The sequence below is a fragment of the Miscanthus floridulus genome, chromosome 4 (genome assembly GCF_019320115.1).
Source record: "Miscanthus floridulus cultivar M001 chromosome 4, ASM1932011v1, whole genome shotgun sequence".
NCBI classification, from domain to species: Eukaryota; Viridiplantae; Streptophyta; class Magnoliopsida; order Poales; family Poaceae; genus Miscanthus; species Miscanthus floridulus.
In genome coordinates, this window is record NC_089583.1 from 112,039,660 (window position 1) to 112,059,363 (window position 19,704).

Genomic DNA, 19,704 nt, shown 5'->3' on the forward strand with positions numbered 1-19,704 from the left:
TGTATTCATCACTTTTACATCTGAAATCATTTAGGGTTTTAAAATTTGGTTTGAACTTGTCAAATTTCAAATTTTAAAATATGTAAAACATTGTCACTTCCAAGTTTGATCAAACTTAAATGCTGAAGCATGATTTTAGAAATTTTTAGGAAAAAAACCATCACATCCAAGTTTTTTACGGATTTTTTATTTGAATTCATTTAATAACCAAAAATTAAAGATGAAAGTTCTAAAAAATTCAAAATAAAACACCAGATATATTAATAGGCCTAAACCCTAAAATCGGCCCATTACTGTACTTGGCCCATAATTTGCTGGCCATTGATTCATGATCGAACGGCTACCATGTGCCAAGGAAGTATAAAATAGGGTCACCTCGAACCCTAACCCTCATCCTCTCTCATTTCTTCCCATCAGCAGCCGCCGCCGCCGCCCCTTTTCTTCTCTCCCGCTCTTCTCCGGCTGCAGCGCACGGCCAGGGCACTCCTCCAGAAGCAGCGCGCCCCCACGCTTAGATCCTTCAGGAGCTCATGGCCCAGGCCTCCTTACTGGCGGTGGCGCTCGTGCAAGCACGACCTCGCGCCCCTCCTCGAGCACGACCTCCGAGGGAGAGAGGCGGCCACGAGCTGGATACGAGGCTTCCTGGTGGTGGTGCCTGAGCAGCAGCCTGTCGTGGTGCAGGATCCTGTCTGTGGAGGTTGGGCAACACCAGATCCAGTGCATGGGCATCAGGCTCCTTTTTATCCCATCCGGTGAGCAGCTTTATCACTATTTTTTTCTGAATCTGACATTTTCCAGCAGCTTGTGTTCAACATCTCAATCTTTTCTGAATCGACATTTTTCTCATCTCAGTCTTCAACAACCAGTGCGGGTGGCGCTAGATGCAGCACCAGTGCGGGCGGCGACGGCGGCGTTGGATGCAGCCACCATAGGCGGTGCGCTACGGGCGAGGCTCGAGCAGCGAGTGGCCGCCATCGCCGTGTGTGAGGACGTCGAGGAGCAGCAAGTGAACCTCGGCGCACCTGCCGTCCCAGGTAGGGATCCAGCATGGGTGGCCAACATCTAGCGTGAAGTCGTGCAGATCCTCTGCCTCGTGAAGACTTGAGCCTGTACATTGATTGTTCCAGCTCTCTCACACATCATGTTTAGTTCTATCGTATAGACAGTACCTGTGATCTGTGAGTAGACTAGTAGTACATGTGATGACCTGCTAAGGATGTCGTATGATGACCTCTGGCTGAAAATGTACTAATCAATTAGTGCTATCTTATTTTGTAGGAGCCTGAATGCTTGACCAAAGTAGCTTGTAGTATGCACGCTGATTTTCTTTCTTTTTCCACCGGGCCTCTTGTTGAGCTTGCTGGAACAACATAGTATCATTGTGAATTGAATTTAGCAGTTCTTGTTTCATGAGCATACGCTGATAGCTACTGACCTGTATTTAGCATTTAATGATTATCTTTGAGAAAATGGACTGGTTTTGGTATATTAATATAATCTTTTGTTTCATGTACATATGCAGACGAAGTTGAAATTGCAAAGAAAACTTAGAAAAAAACAGGCTGAACCTTAACTCAAAGTTTATTGGATCTTCATGCTCACTGCCGAAATCCTATACATTTCTGGTGGTTTCCCTGTTTGCTGCCTATAGGCTGGACCTTAGCCACTCATTTATTCCTATGATATATTCAGTACTATGCTTTCAGCATATAACATTTAGTGCTAATGGTCAACAACTATTGGTTGCTTTAACTTGTATACTCAGCATAAATTAGTCATTATTTGAGAAAAACTAGAAGATGTGTGATGACTGATTATTAGTAATAACATGATGTTTGAGTTATACTTGTCAACACAGCAGCAAGAGTCTTGCCTGCTTGACTAGAGAATGAAACAACTTAATTTGCTACCTAAAAATGGTCCTAATTTTCTTGTCAGTAAACTTATAAAGTTATTATGTAGTAAACTTTCTTGTCAGTTTAGTACTTACAATAAGTCCTCATGCTTATCATATCTCTTTGATTATTGAGCAGAATGACTAATATGTTGTCAGGAAAGTTTCTTTGGGGGCATCATTAAAATCAAGCCTATGAAGTAAAGAAGATAGACTATGAATCATATCCCCTTCCCTGTTGCAGCTTTATGATTACAGTACAAGCTTTTTTATGAAACATATCCTTACTGCATTAAACCTGGACTTGCTTATTTCTCTGAACTCCGAGTTATCTAAGTTAAATGCTTATGTGCATTGGCTGCTATTAACTATTCTCTAACTGAACCTGTACATGATAAGTAATAGATGATTGGGTTTGTTGCTCTATAATACTTAGCTATTTTAAATTTGGACAATGAAATTGTTTTCCACCAGTTCATAAGTAATAGATGATTCAGTTTGTTGTTCTATAATACTTAGTGATTTTAAATTTAGTTGAGTAACAGCTATGTCCACATCTAATAGGATTCACATTTTCCTTTATCTAAAGCAGGAATAGGTGGAAGCATAGATTCTTGCTCAACTGGCCTCACTTGAAGCAAACCAAGCAGTAAATGTTTGTATGTTTGAACTTGTGTGATGAAACCTGGAACTAGTGTGATGTTTGAGCCTATAAGCAATTGTGTCTTCTATCTTTTGCTCTGGAATGTATGTGGATGATGGCTTGGCTGATATGTATGAGCTGTGATGAGATTGCTGGAAACATCTATGTGACATTTGTCATTTAATTAATACATATTGCTAGACATACTTGCTAAATAATAATCCTATGTTGTTGACTTCTACTTGTATTAAGTTACCTGACAACAAATAAATGACTCATGATTGCAAATCACTTTGGCATCAGTTTCTGTGAATGTAGCATAGGTTTTTATTTTTTAAAATACGTCTTGTGTGATATTTCCTCCTCAAATTAATGCAATAAGTATCAACTAATGATGGGTCATTGCTGTTTCAGTCAAATATGGAAGCTTTGAGGACAAAACCTGTTGCTGAAGGTGAGACAACAGTGTCCAGTGTGCAGGTTGTGTCCTAGGTGCTCTCCCAGAACAGCTCAAACCTTTTCCTGAAGAGTGTTAGCGTCAAACCAGTGCCATCCTCCAAATCATCATCATCAAATGAAAGCGAGCTTCGGGAGCAACTAGCAGCTGAAGCTACGGCTGCTGTACAAGGTGAAATCGATGAACTCAGGAAGAGAAGTGAAGAAGCTAAGGAAAAGCTGGCGAGGACACAAAAGGAGATGGAGGAGTGCAAGAAGCTGACAGAGATAAACAACAAGACAATGGAGGAGAACAATGCGCTGCTCAAGCGTATCTTGGCCATCAACAATGCTTCTTCGACATGAGCGCTGCTCGTAGCTGCTGGTTCATTAAGCAAGGGGTCTGCTGGTGATTTTGTTTATGTAGTAACTTATGTTGCTTGTGGTTGGCAACTTTTTATTATTTCCTATGATGTTAATGTGAACTAAGATGAAACTAGTAGTTCAAATGTGATGTCTAGTGAGTTATGTGAACCGAGTTTAGAATTGTTGATTAAGTTGTTGGTCATTGGAATACTGGATCTATTAATTTATGGAAGCTTTTGGTCATTCCAGTATTATTTGCATTCTGTAATGAAATCAGCATGTGCACTTGTGATGAATTATCTGACCTTTCTGTGACGATTTGGTAATTAATTTTGTGACGAATTTCTATTTACTTCAGTGACGAAAATGAGAACCTATCACAGCAAGCCTTGTGGCCCAATAAAAAGTGGACACGTGGACCATCGACATCACTGGCCATGTCAGCTGCCACGTGGTCGGACACGTCATCTGCAATGTGGACGCGCCACGTGGACAAGACACGTCAGCTGCCAGCGTGGCAAATGTCGTCTGGCCGCCTAATAGACGGCAAGTCATGACGAAAAAGGGCTATATCAATGACAAAAATATATCATCATAGAAAGAATACACTTCTATGATGACGGCCATTTCATCATAGAACAAATGCACATCTATGACGAAAATAGACGTTTCATCACGGTAGGTAAAATATGACGTGCATTCAATGACGAATACCATATCATCACAAATTCGTCATAAAATAATATATGTGACGATTTTGGAGTCTTCAGTGACAAAAGAAGAGCATCATTGATGTACACATCCCTAGTAGTGGAGGTGGAGCACCAGGTCCCCGACATTAAAGGCCCAACCCCGTACTCGTTAGATGTGGTACCGGCGCAACGCTTGCTGGTACTTGGCCAAGCGAAGGTGGGCGACATCATGCGCTTCATCTAGCTAGTCCATGGCATCCTTGAGGGATGCCTCGGCTCCCTATTCGTCGTACACCCTGACCCTCGGTGCTCCATAATCAAGGTCGGTAGGGAGGATAGCCTCAGAACCATAGACCATGAAGAATAGTGTGTAGCCGGTGGCCTAGCTAGGGGTCATCCTTGGGCTCTAGAACACCATGGGAAGCTCCGTGATCCTAGGCTTGAGGCCTTGTAGGACCATACTATTTGCGCGCTAGACCTACCCGTTCTGTGGGGGTGCACCACGGTGGCCCAATCGATGCGGATGTGGTATTCATCGCAGAATTAGAGGAACTTATTTTTAGTGAACTACGTGCCGTTGTCCGTGATGATGGAGTTTGGGACCCCAAAGCGATGGATGATGTTAAGAAAGAATAGCACGGCTTGCTCGGATTTAATCACAGAGATCGATTGACCCTCTATCCACTTTGTAAACTTATCTACGGCGACAAGAAAGTGCATATATCCCCTAGGTGCCTTCTTGAGAGGTCTAATCAAATCGAGTCCCTAGACCATGAACATCCACGTGATGGGGATCATTTGGTGGTTTGGGTCGGCAGGTGGGTCTGTCGAGTGTAGTATTGACACCATTCACATGTATGCACAATCTGTTCAGCGTCGGCTACTGTAGTCAACCAGTAGAAGCCTTGTCGGAACATGTTTCTGACCAAGGCCCTAGGCATGGCATGGTGCCTACAGACCCCACCATGGATATCACTCAACAACTACTTTCCTTGTTTGATGGGGATGCAATGCTGTTGGATCCCAATGTGGCTTCGCCTCTAGAGCTTGCCCTCAATAAGGATAAAGGACTTGGTGCGATGTGCGAGCCACCGAGCCTCTGTTTTGTCCATCGACAATGCCTCACGGAGGTGGGAGTCGAGGTACGGCATCCTCCAATCAGCCAGAGGGTCGGGCTTTGTCATTGAATCCTCGTCAAGCTCCATGACTTTGGGGTCAGATGGAGCCACTAGCTGGTTAGCCCCCAAGCCCAAGGTAGGTGGCCCATCATCGGTTTGTTCTAGCTCCTCGTAGCAGACCGAGGGCTTGTACTGATCGCTGGCAAAGATGCCCATCGGCACTGGCTCTTGGTCGGACATTGTTTTTGCCAGTGCATCTGCTACCTTGTTGAGATGCCTCAGGATGTGACTGAGCTCGAGACCATCGAACTTGTCTTTCAGCTGGTAGACTTCTCGGTAATATGCAGCCATCTTAGCATTGTGGCAGCTTGACTCCTTCATGACTTGGTCGATGACCAACTAGGGGTCACCTGGGACATTGAGCCATCGGATACCCAACTCAATGGCGATACATAGGCCGTTGATGAGTGCCTCATACTCGACCACATTGTTGGAGGAGGGGAAATGGATGTGAACCATGTACCTCATGCATACCCCGAGAGGTGAAACAAAGACTAGCCCCACGTTGATGCCTTTCTTCATCTATGATCCATCGAAGTACATCGTCCAGTACTCTTGGTCGATGACTACTAGTAGCATTTAGACCTCGGTCCACTCTACAACGAAATCGGCTAGCACTTGGGACTTGATGGCCATCCAAGGGGCATATGAAATGCCTTGACCCATCAGCTCGAGTGCCCACTTCACGATTCTTCCTATGGCATCATGGTTTTGGACGACCTCATCGAGAGGGTAGGACATCACGACCGTCACCAGATGCGACTCGAAGTAGTGATGCAACTTTCTCTTAGCGACAAGGACGGCATACTAGAGCTTCTGGATTTGGGGGTAGCGAGTCTTAGAATCGGACAAGACCTCACTAATAAAGTACATGGGATGCTGCACTTTGAGGGCGTGTCCCTCTTCTTCTCGCTCTACCACCAGGGCAGCACTAACCACTTATGTGGTGGCCGTAATGTAGAGCAGAAATAGTTCCCCATCGGTCAGAGGGACCAGGATCAGGGCCTTTGTCAAAAGCCGCTTGACCATGTCAAGTGCCTCCTAGATCTCGGGCGTCCATTCAAAATGATCGGCCTTCTTCAGAAGCTAATAGAGGGGGAGACCTCATTCACTGAGGCACGAGATAAAGCGACTGAGCATGGCGAGGCACCCTATAACTCATTATACCCCCTTTATGTTCTGAATTGAGCCCATCCTCAGACAGCCAAGATCTTCTCTAGGTTGGCCTCGATGCCACACTCGGAGACGATAAAACCTTGCAGCATACCCCTTGGGACTCTAAAAATGCACTTCTCGGGGTTGAGCTTAATGTCGTTTGCTCAGAGTTTCATGAAGGCTTGCTCCAGGTCGGCTACGACCTAGTCAGCCCATTTGGATTTGACCACGATGTCATCCACATAAGCCTCAATGGTCCACCCAATGAGATCCCTGAAATACTTGAGGAGCATGCAGCGTTGGTACATAGCTCCTACGTTTTTCAGGCTAAACGACATTGTGACATAGCAGAATGATCCAAACATGGTGATGAAAGACGTCGTGGGCTGGTCGGACTCTTTCATCATGATTTGATGGTACCCAGAGTACGCATCAAGGAAGCAAAGGGTTTCGTACCCTAAGGTTGAGTCGACTACTTGGTCTATGCGTGGCAAAGGAAATAGATCCTTTGGACATGCTTTGTTGAGACCCATGTAGTCAACACATATTCTCCATTTCTCACTCTTTTTCGTACAAGAATGGGATTGGCTAACCACTCGGGGTGGTATACTTCCTTGATGAACCCAATCACCAAAAGCTTCACAATCTCCTCACTGATGGCCCTATGTTTCTCCACATCAAAGCAACACAAGCGCTGCTTTACCGGCTTGGAGCCTGGCTTGATCTTTAAGGCATGCTCGACAACTTCTCTCAGAATGTCTAGCATGTCCGAGGGTTTCCACGCTGTGGGGGGTATGACCTCGGATACCCATGGCAGACCACAAGGGCTGCACCCCTAGGGGTGGCCTAGCCCACAAGATGAAGCCTTGTGAGGCACGGCTCTGCTCGGTGCCTTTCGCAAGACATCTGGAGGATATCCTGAAGATACTACGAGATCTGTTAGGATATGTATGATCCCTAGATTCTTGTAATTAGTTATTACTTTCCAGTTATGTCCTAGATCTAACCAACTTGTAACCCTGCTCCCCGGACTATATAAGGCAGGCAAGGACCCCCTCTAAACTCATGCAATATCAGATGATAGATAATACAAACCAACAGACCACAGGAGTAGGGTATTACGTCATACTGATGGCGTAAACCTATCTAACTCATGTGTCTCTGTTGCCTTCTTATTCTTGATCTCATGCTCCTCTGCCGATTAATCTACCTTCATGGGATACCCCTCGGAGGACTACCGATGATATTCTATCGACAGTTGGCGCGCCAGGTAGGGGCTGTGCGTGCTATTTTCCTTGTCAAACAAGATGGTTTTTTCTATAGGCTCTTCGTCCCTCCTATAGCCCAGCTAGATCTTTATGGTCGAATCGATCTCAAGGATCATCAATGCTGATGGAGTCGGAGAGCTCCTCAAGCCGGTGCAGATCGATTCCACGCCGATCACCCCCGCACCTGCGACTGTAGATCCGATCTCAGAACCACTTTCGAGGTTGCCTTCATCAACAACCTACTGCCTACTTCCTCGCTACTAGAGGAGGTAGATCAATAGCAATGATCTAATCGCATCCATCGATCAGGTTAGTCACAAGCTCGCCGATTACCTCTCCATCGCCGAATCGGCTCTAGACACCCTTGTTCAGCGCTAACCACCCACCAATCTAGACCTCATGGAGGCTGCTCGGAAGACTCTAGGAATTATGGCTCTACCCTTTGGGCTCGCCAACACTACTGCCACTTTCCAAGATGCCCTAAGGGGCAAATTCACCGACCAGGTGGGAGACGCTCATCCTTTCGCCGACCAGTTCGCCGACCAGCCTCCGCCGGCTGTCAACATGCTCCATGTCAGCTGGCATCCTAGGGCGTCCCTCCACACCATCCTAGAGGAGAGTCCAGGCTCTGAGTCCCAAGATTCCATTGAGATCCTCGCCAAAACCTCCACTGAACAATTTCCTCTCCCTCCTCTCTGAGGGGCGCAATCTTCAACGTCAGCGTCGATAGCCCCCCTCGGAATGGTGAGACCAAGGAGGAACGTGCCGCTCATGAGAACCAGAACATCAACCATGCATAACGCTGAGCAAACAAGCACACCCTCGTGATGGTCAAGCAGCGGCTCAACTCGCAAGGGAGGCCACTCCAGCGCAACCTCGATGAAGAGTTTCTCCACATTGATGGACACAACATCTTTAGGACTCCAAGCGCCAATCTGGCAGTAGCTGCCAATGAGCTCGCCTACCTCCCAAAGATGCCCAAGCTCACCAAGGTCACTGCCATGCTTAAAGCAGCACACTATCAGGTCAATGAGATCCGCCAGGATCAGAGACCCTCTTACTCCACCACTTTGATCCGCCATTCAGTTGCCACAAGGACCGACCGCCGCCAAAGTCGCTTCACCAACCAGCACCATGACGATAGGTAGCCCCCCAAGGTGGAGCTAGGGGCGATCACGTAGAACATCACCACCAACATGACTAGGAGGTTGACTGGGATGTCTGGGTGCATCTCAACAATCGTTGAGATGCACGATGGCGCATCGACGAACGCCGATTCGGTCACGATGAAGATGAAATCTGCCACCGTCAGGAGTATGAACAAGAGTACAATAACCCAGACTCAGCTGTTGAACCACTCGCTAGTGGCAATACCGCTGATGACGGCGTCGACAACTCCGAGGGGCCTCTGGCATTTACAAGGACACTCCGAACACTTCAGTGGCCCCGTGGTTTCAAGATCACTGGGGTCAAGCCCTATGAAGAAAGAATGAACCTGACATTGTGGCTATAGGCTTATGCCACCATTATCTGCACCGCTGGAGGAGACTCTAATGTTATGGCAAACTATCTTCCTATCATGCTGACGCCTGCCGCCATGAGCTGGTTTACCAGCTTTGCCCTAAACTCCATCGGATCCTGGAAGGATTTGAAAAAAGTCTTCACCGATAACTATATGGCTACGTGCACTCGGCCAGGCACCAAGCATGACCTAAACCGCATCGACCAAAAGCCGTCTGAGCTCCTCCACAGCTACATTCGATGCTTTTTCGAGATGAGCAACTCTATCCCCAACATCACAGAAGCTGAGGTCATCACTGCCTTCATTCGAGGACTCCACCACTGTGAGCTCCGCTCCAAGTTCAACCGCAAGCCGCCTACTGGGATTGGCGAGATGATCACAACTGCCAACCAGTATGCCAATGCTGAGGAGGCCGAGGTGTGCTTCAACAAGGATGCAGGCTCCCAATGACCAACATGCCGGTATGACAACCGCCCCGCCGACCGACACCACAGTGACCGCCGTTTCGACGATCGTAGTTATCCTTATAACAGCGGTCGAGATCGGCAAGAAGGGCCCAAGTCTGGCCAAAATCACCGCCACCGACTAGACCACATCGTCGCTACCGTTAACAAACCTCACGCCAAGTGCAACTATGATGAGCAGTACAGGAAGATCCTTGACGGCCCGTGCCCGCTCCATAAGAACGCCAAGCACAAAATGAAGATGCCAATGATGGAACCGGAGGTCGCTGACCACCTAGGGGCAATGGCAATGCCTTCTAGGACCACGACAAGGTGGTCGCCACCATCTTCAGGGGCCTTGCCTCCACCAAAAGTAGAAGGGAAATGGAAGCTCGCCACACAGCGGGTGCTCAACGTCTCCGTGGAGGACGCTGTCGCCAACCCTAGCTATCGCCCATGGTCTGAGGTTCCCATCACCTTCAGTAGGGACGACTAGTGGGTAGACATTCCCTACATAGGGCGCTTCCCCCTTGTCCTCGACGCAACCATCCAAAAGGTGTTGTTCAGAAAAGTGCTCGTCGATGGTGGGAGCACTCTGAACCTCCTCTTCGCCGGAGCTCTAAAGGAGCTAGGCCTCGGATTAGCGGATCTAATGCCCTCTGATTCCTCTTTTTGGGGTGTGGTACTTGGCAGGGCCTCCAAACCGCTTGGAGAGATCATGCTACCAGTATAGTTTGGCATGGTGAGCAACTACCGCATCGAGCACATTAACTTCTATGTCGCCGATTTCAACACCGCTTACCATGCCATACTTGGTCGGCCAGCTCTAGCCAAGTTCATGGCTATATCACACTATGCGTACTTGGTGCTGAAGATACCTTCGCCTGCAGAAGTTCTGGCCCTATGGGCTAACCTCTCCATTGCCTATGCCTACGAGATAGAGAGTCTCGCTCTTACCAAAGCTACCGACCTCTCCATCTAGATGGCCAGCATGGTCGCTAAAGCCAAAATGCTACCCGCTGGCATGGAGATACTAGAGCTAGAACCTCCTCGTGCTTCCATCAAGTCTAAGGAAGTGAAAGAGGTCGACCTCGAGCTCGATGACCCCTCCAAGACCATGAAGATTGGGGCTCACCTTGACCCCAAATAGGAAAGCACGCTCATCTCCTTTTTACGTGCCAACGCCGATGTGTTTGCTTGGAAACCTACAGACATGCTGGGGTACCACGGGAGAAGATCGAGCACTCCTTGAATGTCTCACCGACCGCCAAGCTGATCAAACCGAAATTTCACCGATTCGCGCCAGACAAGAAGGAGGCTATTAGGGTAGTGTCGATAAAATATTATCGGCAGTCCACTGAGGGGCATTCCATGATGGTAGATTTGTTGGTGGGGGTGCGCGTAATCAGGAATTGGATGGTAACACAAGGCGCAGAGACAGCGATTTAAATAGGTTCGGGCCGTCTGATCGACGTAATACCCTACGTCCTATGTCTTTGGTGTATTGTATTGAATACATGATGTCAAGTAGAAGACCCCTGTCTCTCCTTTTATACTCTAGAGGGGTAGGGTTACAAGTAAAGTATCCTATTTGGTACTATACAATATCTTGCGGTGCACGCCGAGCAGCGCCATGCATGCGTTGATCTTGTGGGCCAGTCCACCTCCGATGGTGCGGCCCATGTCTTGGGGGCTATACCCCCATAGCTAGTCCCCGAGCCTGACAGTAGGTGACGCAGTCATGTGGTGCCAGGGTCATAAAGTAGAAGACCAGCCGAGTAGGCAGCCAGTACCCGGGCATAGCCTCGAGATGAGAACAAGCACATTCACCACAAGGTGAAGTGTGCCCACTTAGTCCCCGAGCCTGCTGGAAGATGAAGAATAAATCTTGTAGCAGGGTTAAAGAAAAACAAGTCTGAAAGCTTGTCAATGTCATCCGACATGTGCATATCAAGACCCCAGACATGCTGCTCAAGATCAGCACCCTGATCCAAACAGCATGGAGCAGCTTGATAGCACACCGATGAGACGTAACAAGATCCGAGCACCGAGGAGTCCCCGGCATAGCCGATGATGACCGAGAACCGAGGAGCGAGGAGTCCCCAACATAGGCGGCGATGACCAAGCACTAAGGAGTGAGGAGTCCCCGACGTAGGCAGCGATGACCGAGCACCGAGGAGCGAGGAGTCCTCGGTGTTGGCGGTGATGACCGACAACTGAGGAGCGAGGAGTCCCCGGCGTCGGTGGTAATGACCGAGCACCGAGGAGCGAGGAGTCCTCGGCATAGGCGGCGATGACTGAGCACCGAGGAGCAAGGAGCCCCCGACGTCGGCGGCGATGACCGAGCGCCAAGGAGCGAGGAGTCCCCGATGTCAGCGGCCATGACCAAGCACCGAGGAGCGAGGAGTCCCCGACATCGGTGGCACCAAGGAGCGAGGAGTCCCCGATGTCGGTGGTGATGACTGAGCACCAAGGAGCAAGGAGTCCCCAGTGTCGGTGGTGATGACCGAGCACCGAGGAGCGAGGAGTCCCTAGCATAGGCGGCGATGACCGAGCACCAAGGAGCGAGGAGTCCCCGGCATCGGCAGCGATGATCGAGCACCAAGGAGCGAGGAGCAAGGAGTCCCCAGCATAGGCGATGATGACCGAGTACCAAGGAGCGAGGAGTCCCCAACGTTGCTAGCGATGATCGAGCACCGAGGAGTGAGGAGTCCCCAGCGTAGGCGGCGATGACCGATCATCGAGGAGCGAGGAGTCCCCGGCGTAGGCGGCGATGATCGAGCATCAAGGAGCGAGGAGCGAGGAGTCCCCGGCGTCACTGGCGATGACTGGGCACCGAGGAGCGAGGAGTCCCCAGCGTCGCGGGCTATGACCGAGCACCGAGGAGCGAGGAGCCCTCGGCATCGCTGGCGATGACCGAGCATCGAGGAACGAGGAGTCCCCAGCATAGGCGGCGAGGTCCGAGCACTGAGGAGTCCCTAGTGTAGGTGGCGATGTCCGAGCACCGAGGAGTTCTTGGCATAGGCGGCGAGGTCCGAGCACCGAGGAGTGCTCGGTGTAGGCGGCGAGGTCTGAGCACCGACATAGCTGACAATGTCCGTGCGGTGAAGTGTGCCCACTTAGTCCTCGAGCACAAAGAATCTGAGGGCCGAGGAGTAACCGGCGTCGCTGGTGGGTGGTGAGTTGTTGGTGAAGGCGACCTCAAAGGTGGTTCCGAGATCAGATCTGTTGTCGTAGGGGCTGGTGTAGTAGCGATGAATCGTTGTCGTGGACCGACATGGATCTCCACGAGATTGACTACGAGAACGCGTTGTTGATTTGAGGTCCATCTGGCTCACCTTGGATCAAGCGCACACCCCTATCTGGCGTGCCAACTGTCCATAGAATATGCTCGGCAGTCCACCGAGGGGTATCCCACGATGGTAGATTTGTCGGTGGGGGTGCGCGTAATCAGGAACCGGATGGTGACACAAGGCACAGAGACAACGATTTAGACAAGTTCGGGCCATCTGATCGACGTAATACCCTATGTCCTATGTCTTTGGTGTATTGTATTGAATACATGATGTCGAGTAGAGGACCCCTGCCTCTCCTTATATACTCTAGAGGGGCAGGGTTACAAGTAAAGTATCCTATTTAGTACTATACAATGTCTTGCGGTGCACGCCAAGCAGCGCCGTGCACGCCTTGATCTTGTGGGCCAGGCCACCTTCGATGGTGCGGCCCATGTCTTGGGGGCCATACCCCCATAGGTAGAAATAAAATGGCTCTTAGCTGCCAGATTTATAAAAGAAGTGTATCATCCTAATTGGTTAGCGAACCCTGTTCTCGTTCAAAAAAAGAATAAAGAGTGGAGAATGTGTGTTGATTATACTGATCTTAACAAACACTGCCCTAAAGACCCCTTCGGTTTGCCTTGGATAGACGAGGTTGTTGACTCCACCACTAGCTACGAATTACTCTCTTTCCTTGACTATTACTCCGACTATCACCAGATCTCTCTCAAGAAAGAAGATTAGATCAAGACATCACTCATCACGCCTTTTGGTGCTATCCAGATGTGCCTCAATCAATAGATTGGCTGCAACATCGAAGCTTACATCGACGATGTGGTCATCAAGTCCAAGGCCGCTAATAATCTTATCGCCGACCTCGAAGAAACATTCGCCAACCTAAAAAGATACTGATGGAAGCTGAACCCTTTAAAGTGCATCTTTAGAGTTCCATCTGGTATACTCCTAGGCTACATTGTCAGCGCACGAGGCATAGAACCCAATCCCAACAAGGTCTCCGCCATCACCAAGATGAAATGACCAACATGCATCAAGGATATACAGAAGCTTACTGGCTGCATGGCTGCATTATGCCGCTTCATATCGCACCTCAGTGAAAAAGGTTTACCTTTCTTCAAACTCCTCAAGGCCTCTGAGCACTTTTCCTGGTCAGAAGAGGTAGATGCAGCTTTCGAGCAACTTAAGTTGTTCCTTACAAAGCCTCCGATCATGGCGGCACCACAATCCAACGAGACTCTCCTGATCTACATCGCCGCTATCTCTTGCGTCGTCAGCACAACAATTGTGGTCGAACATGAGGAGGCCAAACATACCTATAAGGTGCAACGCCCGGTCTACTTCATCAGCAAGGTTCTTAACGAGCCCAAGACTCATTATCCTTAGGTCCAGAAGTTGTTATATGCCGTCCTGATTATGTCGCGCAAACTCCACCACTACTTTAAGTATTACAAGATCACCATGGTCATCGAGTTCCCTCTGAGGGACATCCTCCACAACAAAGAGGCCAACAACCATATCATCAAGTGGGCTATCGAGCTCGGCACTTACTCCATTGAATTTAGAAGCAGGCCTATGATCAAGTCTTAGGCACTCGCTGATTTTGTCGCTGAGTGGACCGATATCCAAGAGCCCATCATCGCTGCCTGCCCTAAGCACTAGGTGATGTTCTTCAACGGTGCCCTCAACATCAATGGTGCTAGTGCAGGCATTCTATTCATCACGCCGACCATGGATAAGCTTCGATACATCCTTCGGATACACTTCGCGGCCTCCAACAAGGACGCCAAATACGAAGCATGTCTCCACGGACTCTGTATAGCTGTTGAGCTCGACGTCAAATGACTTATGGTATACGGGGACTCCGCGCTAGTCATCAACCAGCTTAACAAAGATTGGTCTTGTTTCAATGATAAGATGGACGCTTATTGCACTGAAATTAGGAAGCTTGAACAGAAGTTCTATGGTATCGAGTACCACCATGTGGTACGCGACCAAAATCAGACCGTCGATTACTTGTCCAAGTTGGGCTCCTCTTGTGCCATGGTTTCGCCTGGGGTCTTCGTCCAAGATCTTGTGGTGCCTTCCATTAAAGAAGAAAAAGAAATTTGGAAAGTTCCACCTGCCGAGTGGCTGGTACTTACGGTACCTTTACCGGCCGCCGATTGGAGGGAACAATTCATCAAGTACCTCTCTAGCGCCGAAGTACTAGCCGATAAAACTGAAACCGAATGCCTAACTCGTTGGAGCAAACATTATGTGCTAGTAAATGACAACTTGATGAGGAAAAGTGCCAAGGAAGAGATTTTGCAAAAATGCATCACCCAAGAAGACGGAGAGAAGTTACTCCTTGAAATTCACTCTGGTTCCTGCGGCAACCACGCGACTTCAAGAACACTGGTTGGCAAAGCCTTCCGAGTAGGCTTTTACTAGCCCACCACCATCTTCGATGCAGAAGACCTCATCTGATGTTGTGAAGGATGCTAATTTTTCGCCAAACAAATAATGTACCGGCACAAGAGTTGCAGACTATTCCAGCCTCCTAGCCTTTTGCATGCTGGGGACTGGACATGATTGGTCCTTTTAAGCTAGCACCAGGAGGCTTCCGGTACGTATACATCGTCATGAATAAGTTCTCCAAGTGGATTGAGTATAAACTGCTCATCTCCGCTACTGCAAAGAAAGCAATCAAGCTCGTCAAAGACATCATCCACATATTTGGTCTCCCGAACAGCATCATCACCGACCTCGGAACTACATTCACTAGCCATCACTTTTGGGATTTCTACGAAGACCGTTGTATCTCCATCAAATACGTCTCCATTGCCCATCCTAGAGCCAACGGTCAGGTCAAACAGGCGAACGGTATGATACTGGATGCCCTCAAAAAGAGATTATTTTAGAAAGACGATAAACATCCGGACAGATGGCTCAAAGAGCTACCAGCTGTAGTCTGGGGATTGCATACTCAAGTGAGTCATAACACCAGTGTGTCTCCATACTTCTTGGTCTATGGCTCAGAAGCCATATTTCCAGCGGATATTGTCTTTCGAGCACCTAGGGTGGAAAATTTTGATAAAAAACAAGCCATTGCTGTTCGGACAGAGGACATCGATAGGGCCAAGGAGGAACGCCTAATCACTTGTGTCCACATAGCCAAGTATCTAGAAGGCTTGCGAAGGTACTACAACCACAACATCAAAGGTCGTTCATTTGCTGTCGGTGACCTTGTCCTTCGCAGGAAGTAGAAAACTGAAGGGATGCACAAGCTCTCCTCCCCCTGGGAAGGACCTTACGTCGTCAAAGACGTTACCCGACCAGGGTCTTATCACCTATGTGACTTAGATGGAATCGATGTTCCTAACTCCTGGCATATCGAGCACCTCATATGTTTCTATCCTTGAAACGCCTCAGGTATGTACTCTCCACTTTATGATGAATAAAGTTTTGATTTCCGTAATTTTTCTCTAGTTTTTCTCCACTGTGGTTTAAATCTCCACTTACAATTACTAGGTTTTTACGCCACCTCATGATGAGCTCCACCAATGTTGTCGCCGACCATGTTTCTCTAAATCTCTAATTCGTCGAACATAATCTCCAATTCGCCGAACACGTATTCTCGAATTCGCCGAACGTAATCGCTAATTCGCCGAACGTATTCTCCAATTTGCCGAACACGTAATCTCCATTCGCCGAACGTAATCTCCAATTTGCTGAACACGTATTCTCCAATTCGCCGAACGTAATCTCCAATTCGCCGAACGTATTCTCCAATTCGCCGAACACGTAATCTCCAATTCACCGAACATAATCTCCAATTCGCTAAACACGTAATCTCCAATTCACCGAACGTATTCTCCAATTTTCCGAACATGCTTTCTCCCATTCGCCTAATACATTCTCTCCAAACCGTCACAAAACGTTTCTCCAAAATGCCGAACATTTTGCTCCAAATTTTTAAGATATTTCGCCGATCAGCGAGCAGCATACGTTCTTTTCTATTTTCTTCGGAGAAAACCCAGCCTCCAATCTCTCTCCACACGCATCACAGGCTCCACGCTCTGTGTTATGGGTGGTCGGCTGCGGTTCCTCGGTCGCGCCTATTCCTCCTACACGTGCACGGGCTCTACGCTCAACATTATGGACTATGGGCTAGCCAATGCCAAGATCTTAGCAAAGAACTAATTGCTCAGACACTACTAAGTTTATGTGTATCTCCAAGTTATTTCGACAATCGCCGAGCAGCCCACGTTTCACTCTCTTCTCCATGGAGAAGACCAAGTTTCTGATCTCTCCCTACACGTGCCACGGGCTCCGCGCTTTGCATTATGGGTGGTCGGCTACGGTTCCTTGGTTACGCTTGTTGTTCCTACATGTGCACGGGCTTCGCGCTCGATGTTATGGACTATGGGCTAGCCGATGCCATGGGGGGTTAGTAGCAAAACAACTGCTTGGACGCTACTACGTATAATTGCACTATGGTTCAAACTATAAAGATTTTTTTGCTAAAATACATGTAAACTACATACACATGCACCTAAAAACATTTATCATATTCGTAAGTGTTTTTACACTTTCACGCATTCTAACTACACTGTACAGAAATTACAGATGATGTCTGTTGAGCAAATCATTATGCTCCGTCATTGCCGTCAGTCTCACCAAACAGGTCTATATCGCTGGCTAGTTTCTTCGATGCGTCCTCCACCTCATCCTCCAGCTGTTGGGTCTCTGTATCGCTTAGTCCTTCGGTGAAACCACCCCCTATCGGCTAAAAGTTGAGGGTTGGGTAATGAGATCGAACCACCACAAGGACATGAGTAGCGACGATCATGGTGGCATCGTGGTTGAAGCTCTTAAAGTTCTCCCATGCTGCCTTGCACCTCTGGCTGATGGTGTCCGAATGTTGCCACCTACCGTCAGGCTGAGTAGCCGTCTCTAGGTCGACACAGTCAAGCACTGGCTTAATTGCGGCAACTATAGCATCGAAGTTCTCCTTTTGAGTCTTGGCCTCCTGCACCAGCACGTCGAACTACGCCTTGGCTTTATGATGATAGCCTACAAATGTTACAATGTTCTGTCATACCAAAAAAACTACTTCAATAGTAACTCCGACTATGAGGTATTCACCTTTCAGCTCCTCGGCTAGTTTGTCTGCTCACGCTGACTCTTTCGCTTTCTCCTGTTGGATTTGCTTGATGGTCTGGCATAGCTAGTCGAGCTCCACATCTTGCTCTACAAGCAAAACAATTATCACCAAAATTATGGCTGTTCAGCAATTACAAAGTACATTCGCCAATATGGCATACTGGATTTCTGCTCGGATACACTTTTGAGCTATTCACATTTCCTGTCCAACTGCTTGGAGACATTATTCAGTTGCTCGGACATAGTGGCCAGCTGCTCGGATTTTTTTTGCAACTTCTTAGATGTAGCCGCCAACTTTTTGGACATGACTCCCCTCTGATGTTCTAGGTCCTACGAGTTGGACTCCGCAAGGTCTCGCTCACGCTAGACTCTCTGGATATTCTTCTCTGAGAGGTTCATTGCCTCCCTAAGTTTCTTGTTCTCCTCAGGGAGGGGCTCCATCCTCTTTATCAGTTGGTGCCAATGCTCGACAGTCCAGGTTATCCCCTGTAGATGTACAGCGCTAATGATGAACTTCGATCTCCAATAACATGTATGAGCAATTTAGTTGTAGTACTCACCTCGATTTGCTTCATTACTCCGGTGACGGTGGTTTTCAATCTCTTCATCTCCCTGGTGGTGTTTTCCTCCTCGATAACCACCACCTCGTCGCCATGTTTGAGGATAATTCGGACAGACTACAGTTGTGGTTCAGTGCGTTTGATCTCCTCCACCTCATCCTCTTCCGCTATGGCTTAAGGCACCATCGGGGGGCTCTGAGGATGGACAGCGGGTCCGACCATCCCTCGCAACCCTTTAGGCGATAGCATTTGCTCCTCAGCTGTCATCGGATTTGCTTCCTTAGGCTCTAGCTCATCGCCGACAACTGTACCTTCTGCTCCTAAAGGCCCGACGGTTCCCGCCGTCACCTCGGGCATCGTCACCGAGGCGTCTATTGTTTGCGCTAATGGTTCACCACTGCCAAGACCACCGACAAAGGCGGTTGACCTTTCCTCCAGCTGCCGGGTGCTTGGGGACTTCGGGATGGGAGCATCTAGCATTGCCCCCATCGTGGGTTCAGGCCTCGGTGTTGCACTATGTCAGATTAGCTCATCAGTAGCCAAGGAATTTAAGAAACCACAGTGGTACTCAAAGACAAAGATGCTTACAGTTTGGTCTGCTGGTTCAATTTCTTGAACCGATGATGCCAGCTCGAAACCCTAGGCGTAGCTGTGTTTTCAACTCTAGTGTTCTAGGAGGAAGGTTCCTGTTCCTCCGTAGTAGACCTCTATTCTATTTGATGCTCTAGGATCCTCTCTGCACGCCGCTCCGAGTACAACTCCCCTTGTTGCTCAAGGACTTCGGTCGTTTGCACTACTAGGGCTTCCGTCGTCTGCTATGTAGGGATCTCCCTCATTTGCTGCTCGAGGATTTCTTTGTCTCCCCTAGATTGATCTTCTACGCCAGCGCTGTGCGGGGGCTCCTTTGTGCTCGGTAGACCAGCTGCCAAAATTTCATTGTCATCAGACTAGTCGAACACCGTGGTCCTCCATGGTCGAGTGGTCTGATCATCGCCAAGCGAGATGCCGCCTAGTTTGAGGGAAGTAGCACCCACCGTCTTTCTTTTCTTCTAAGCCGGTTCATCTTCCGCTGGCCTCTTCCCCTGGATTTTCTCTAAAACTAGGGATGGA

The 19,704-nt window shown here is 48.5% G+C and overlaps 1 protein-coding gene and 1 long non-coding RNA gene across 2 annotated transcripts; one reads left to right on the forward strand and one right to left on the reverse strand.

Annotated features, from left to right (window-relative positions):
• Positions 1–398: 398 nt before the first annotated feature.
• On the forward strand, positions 399–3,581 carry LOC136552644 (uncharacterized). Its single transcript, XR_010782854.1, has 2 exons — positions 399–752; positions 853–3,581. It is a non-coding gene; the product is annotated as an uncharacterized lncRNA (long non-coding RNA).
• Positions 3,582–5,070: 1,489 nt separating this feature from the next.
• LOC136549088 (uncharacterized) lies at positions 5,071–5,499 on the reverse strand. The gene has a single exon (XM_066540388.1). It carries the CDS (start codon positions 5,497–5,499, stop codon positions 5,071–5,073), a length of 429 nt encoding a protein of 142 aa, XP_066396485.1.
• Positions 5,500–19,704: the final 14,205 nt, after the last annotated feature.

Coding starts and splice junctions, on each gene's coding strand:
- LOC136549088 (XM_066540388.1), bottom strand. CDS start 5,499: ATGGCTGCATATTACCGAGAAGTCTACCAGCTGAAAGACAAGTTCGAT.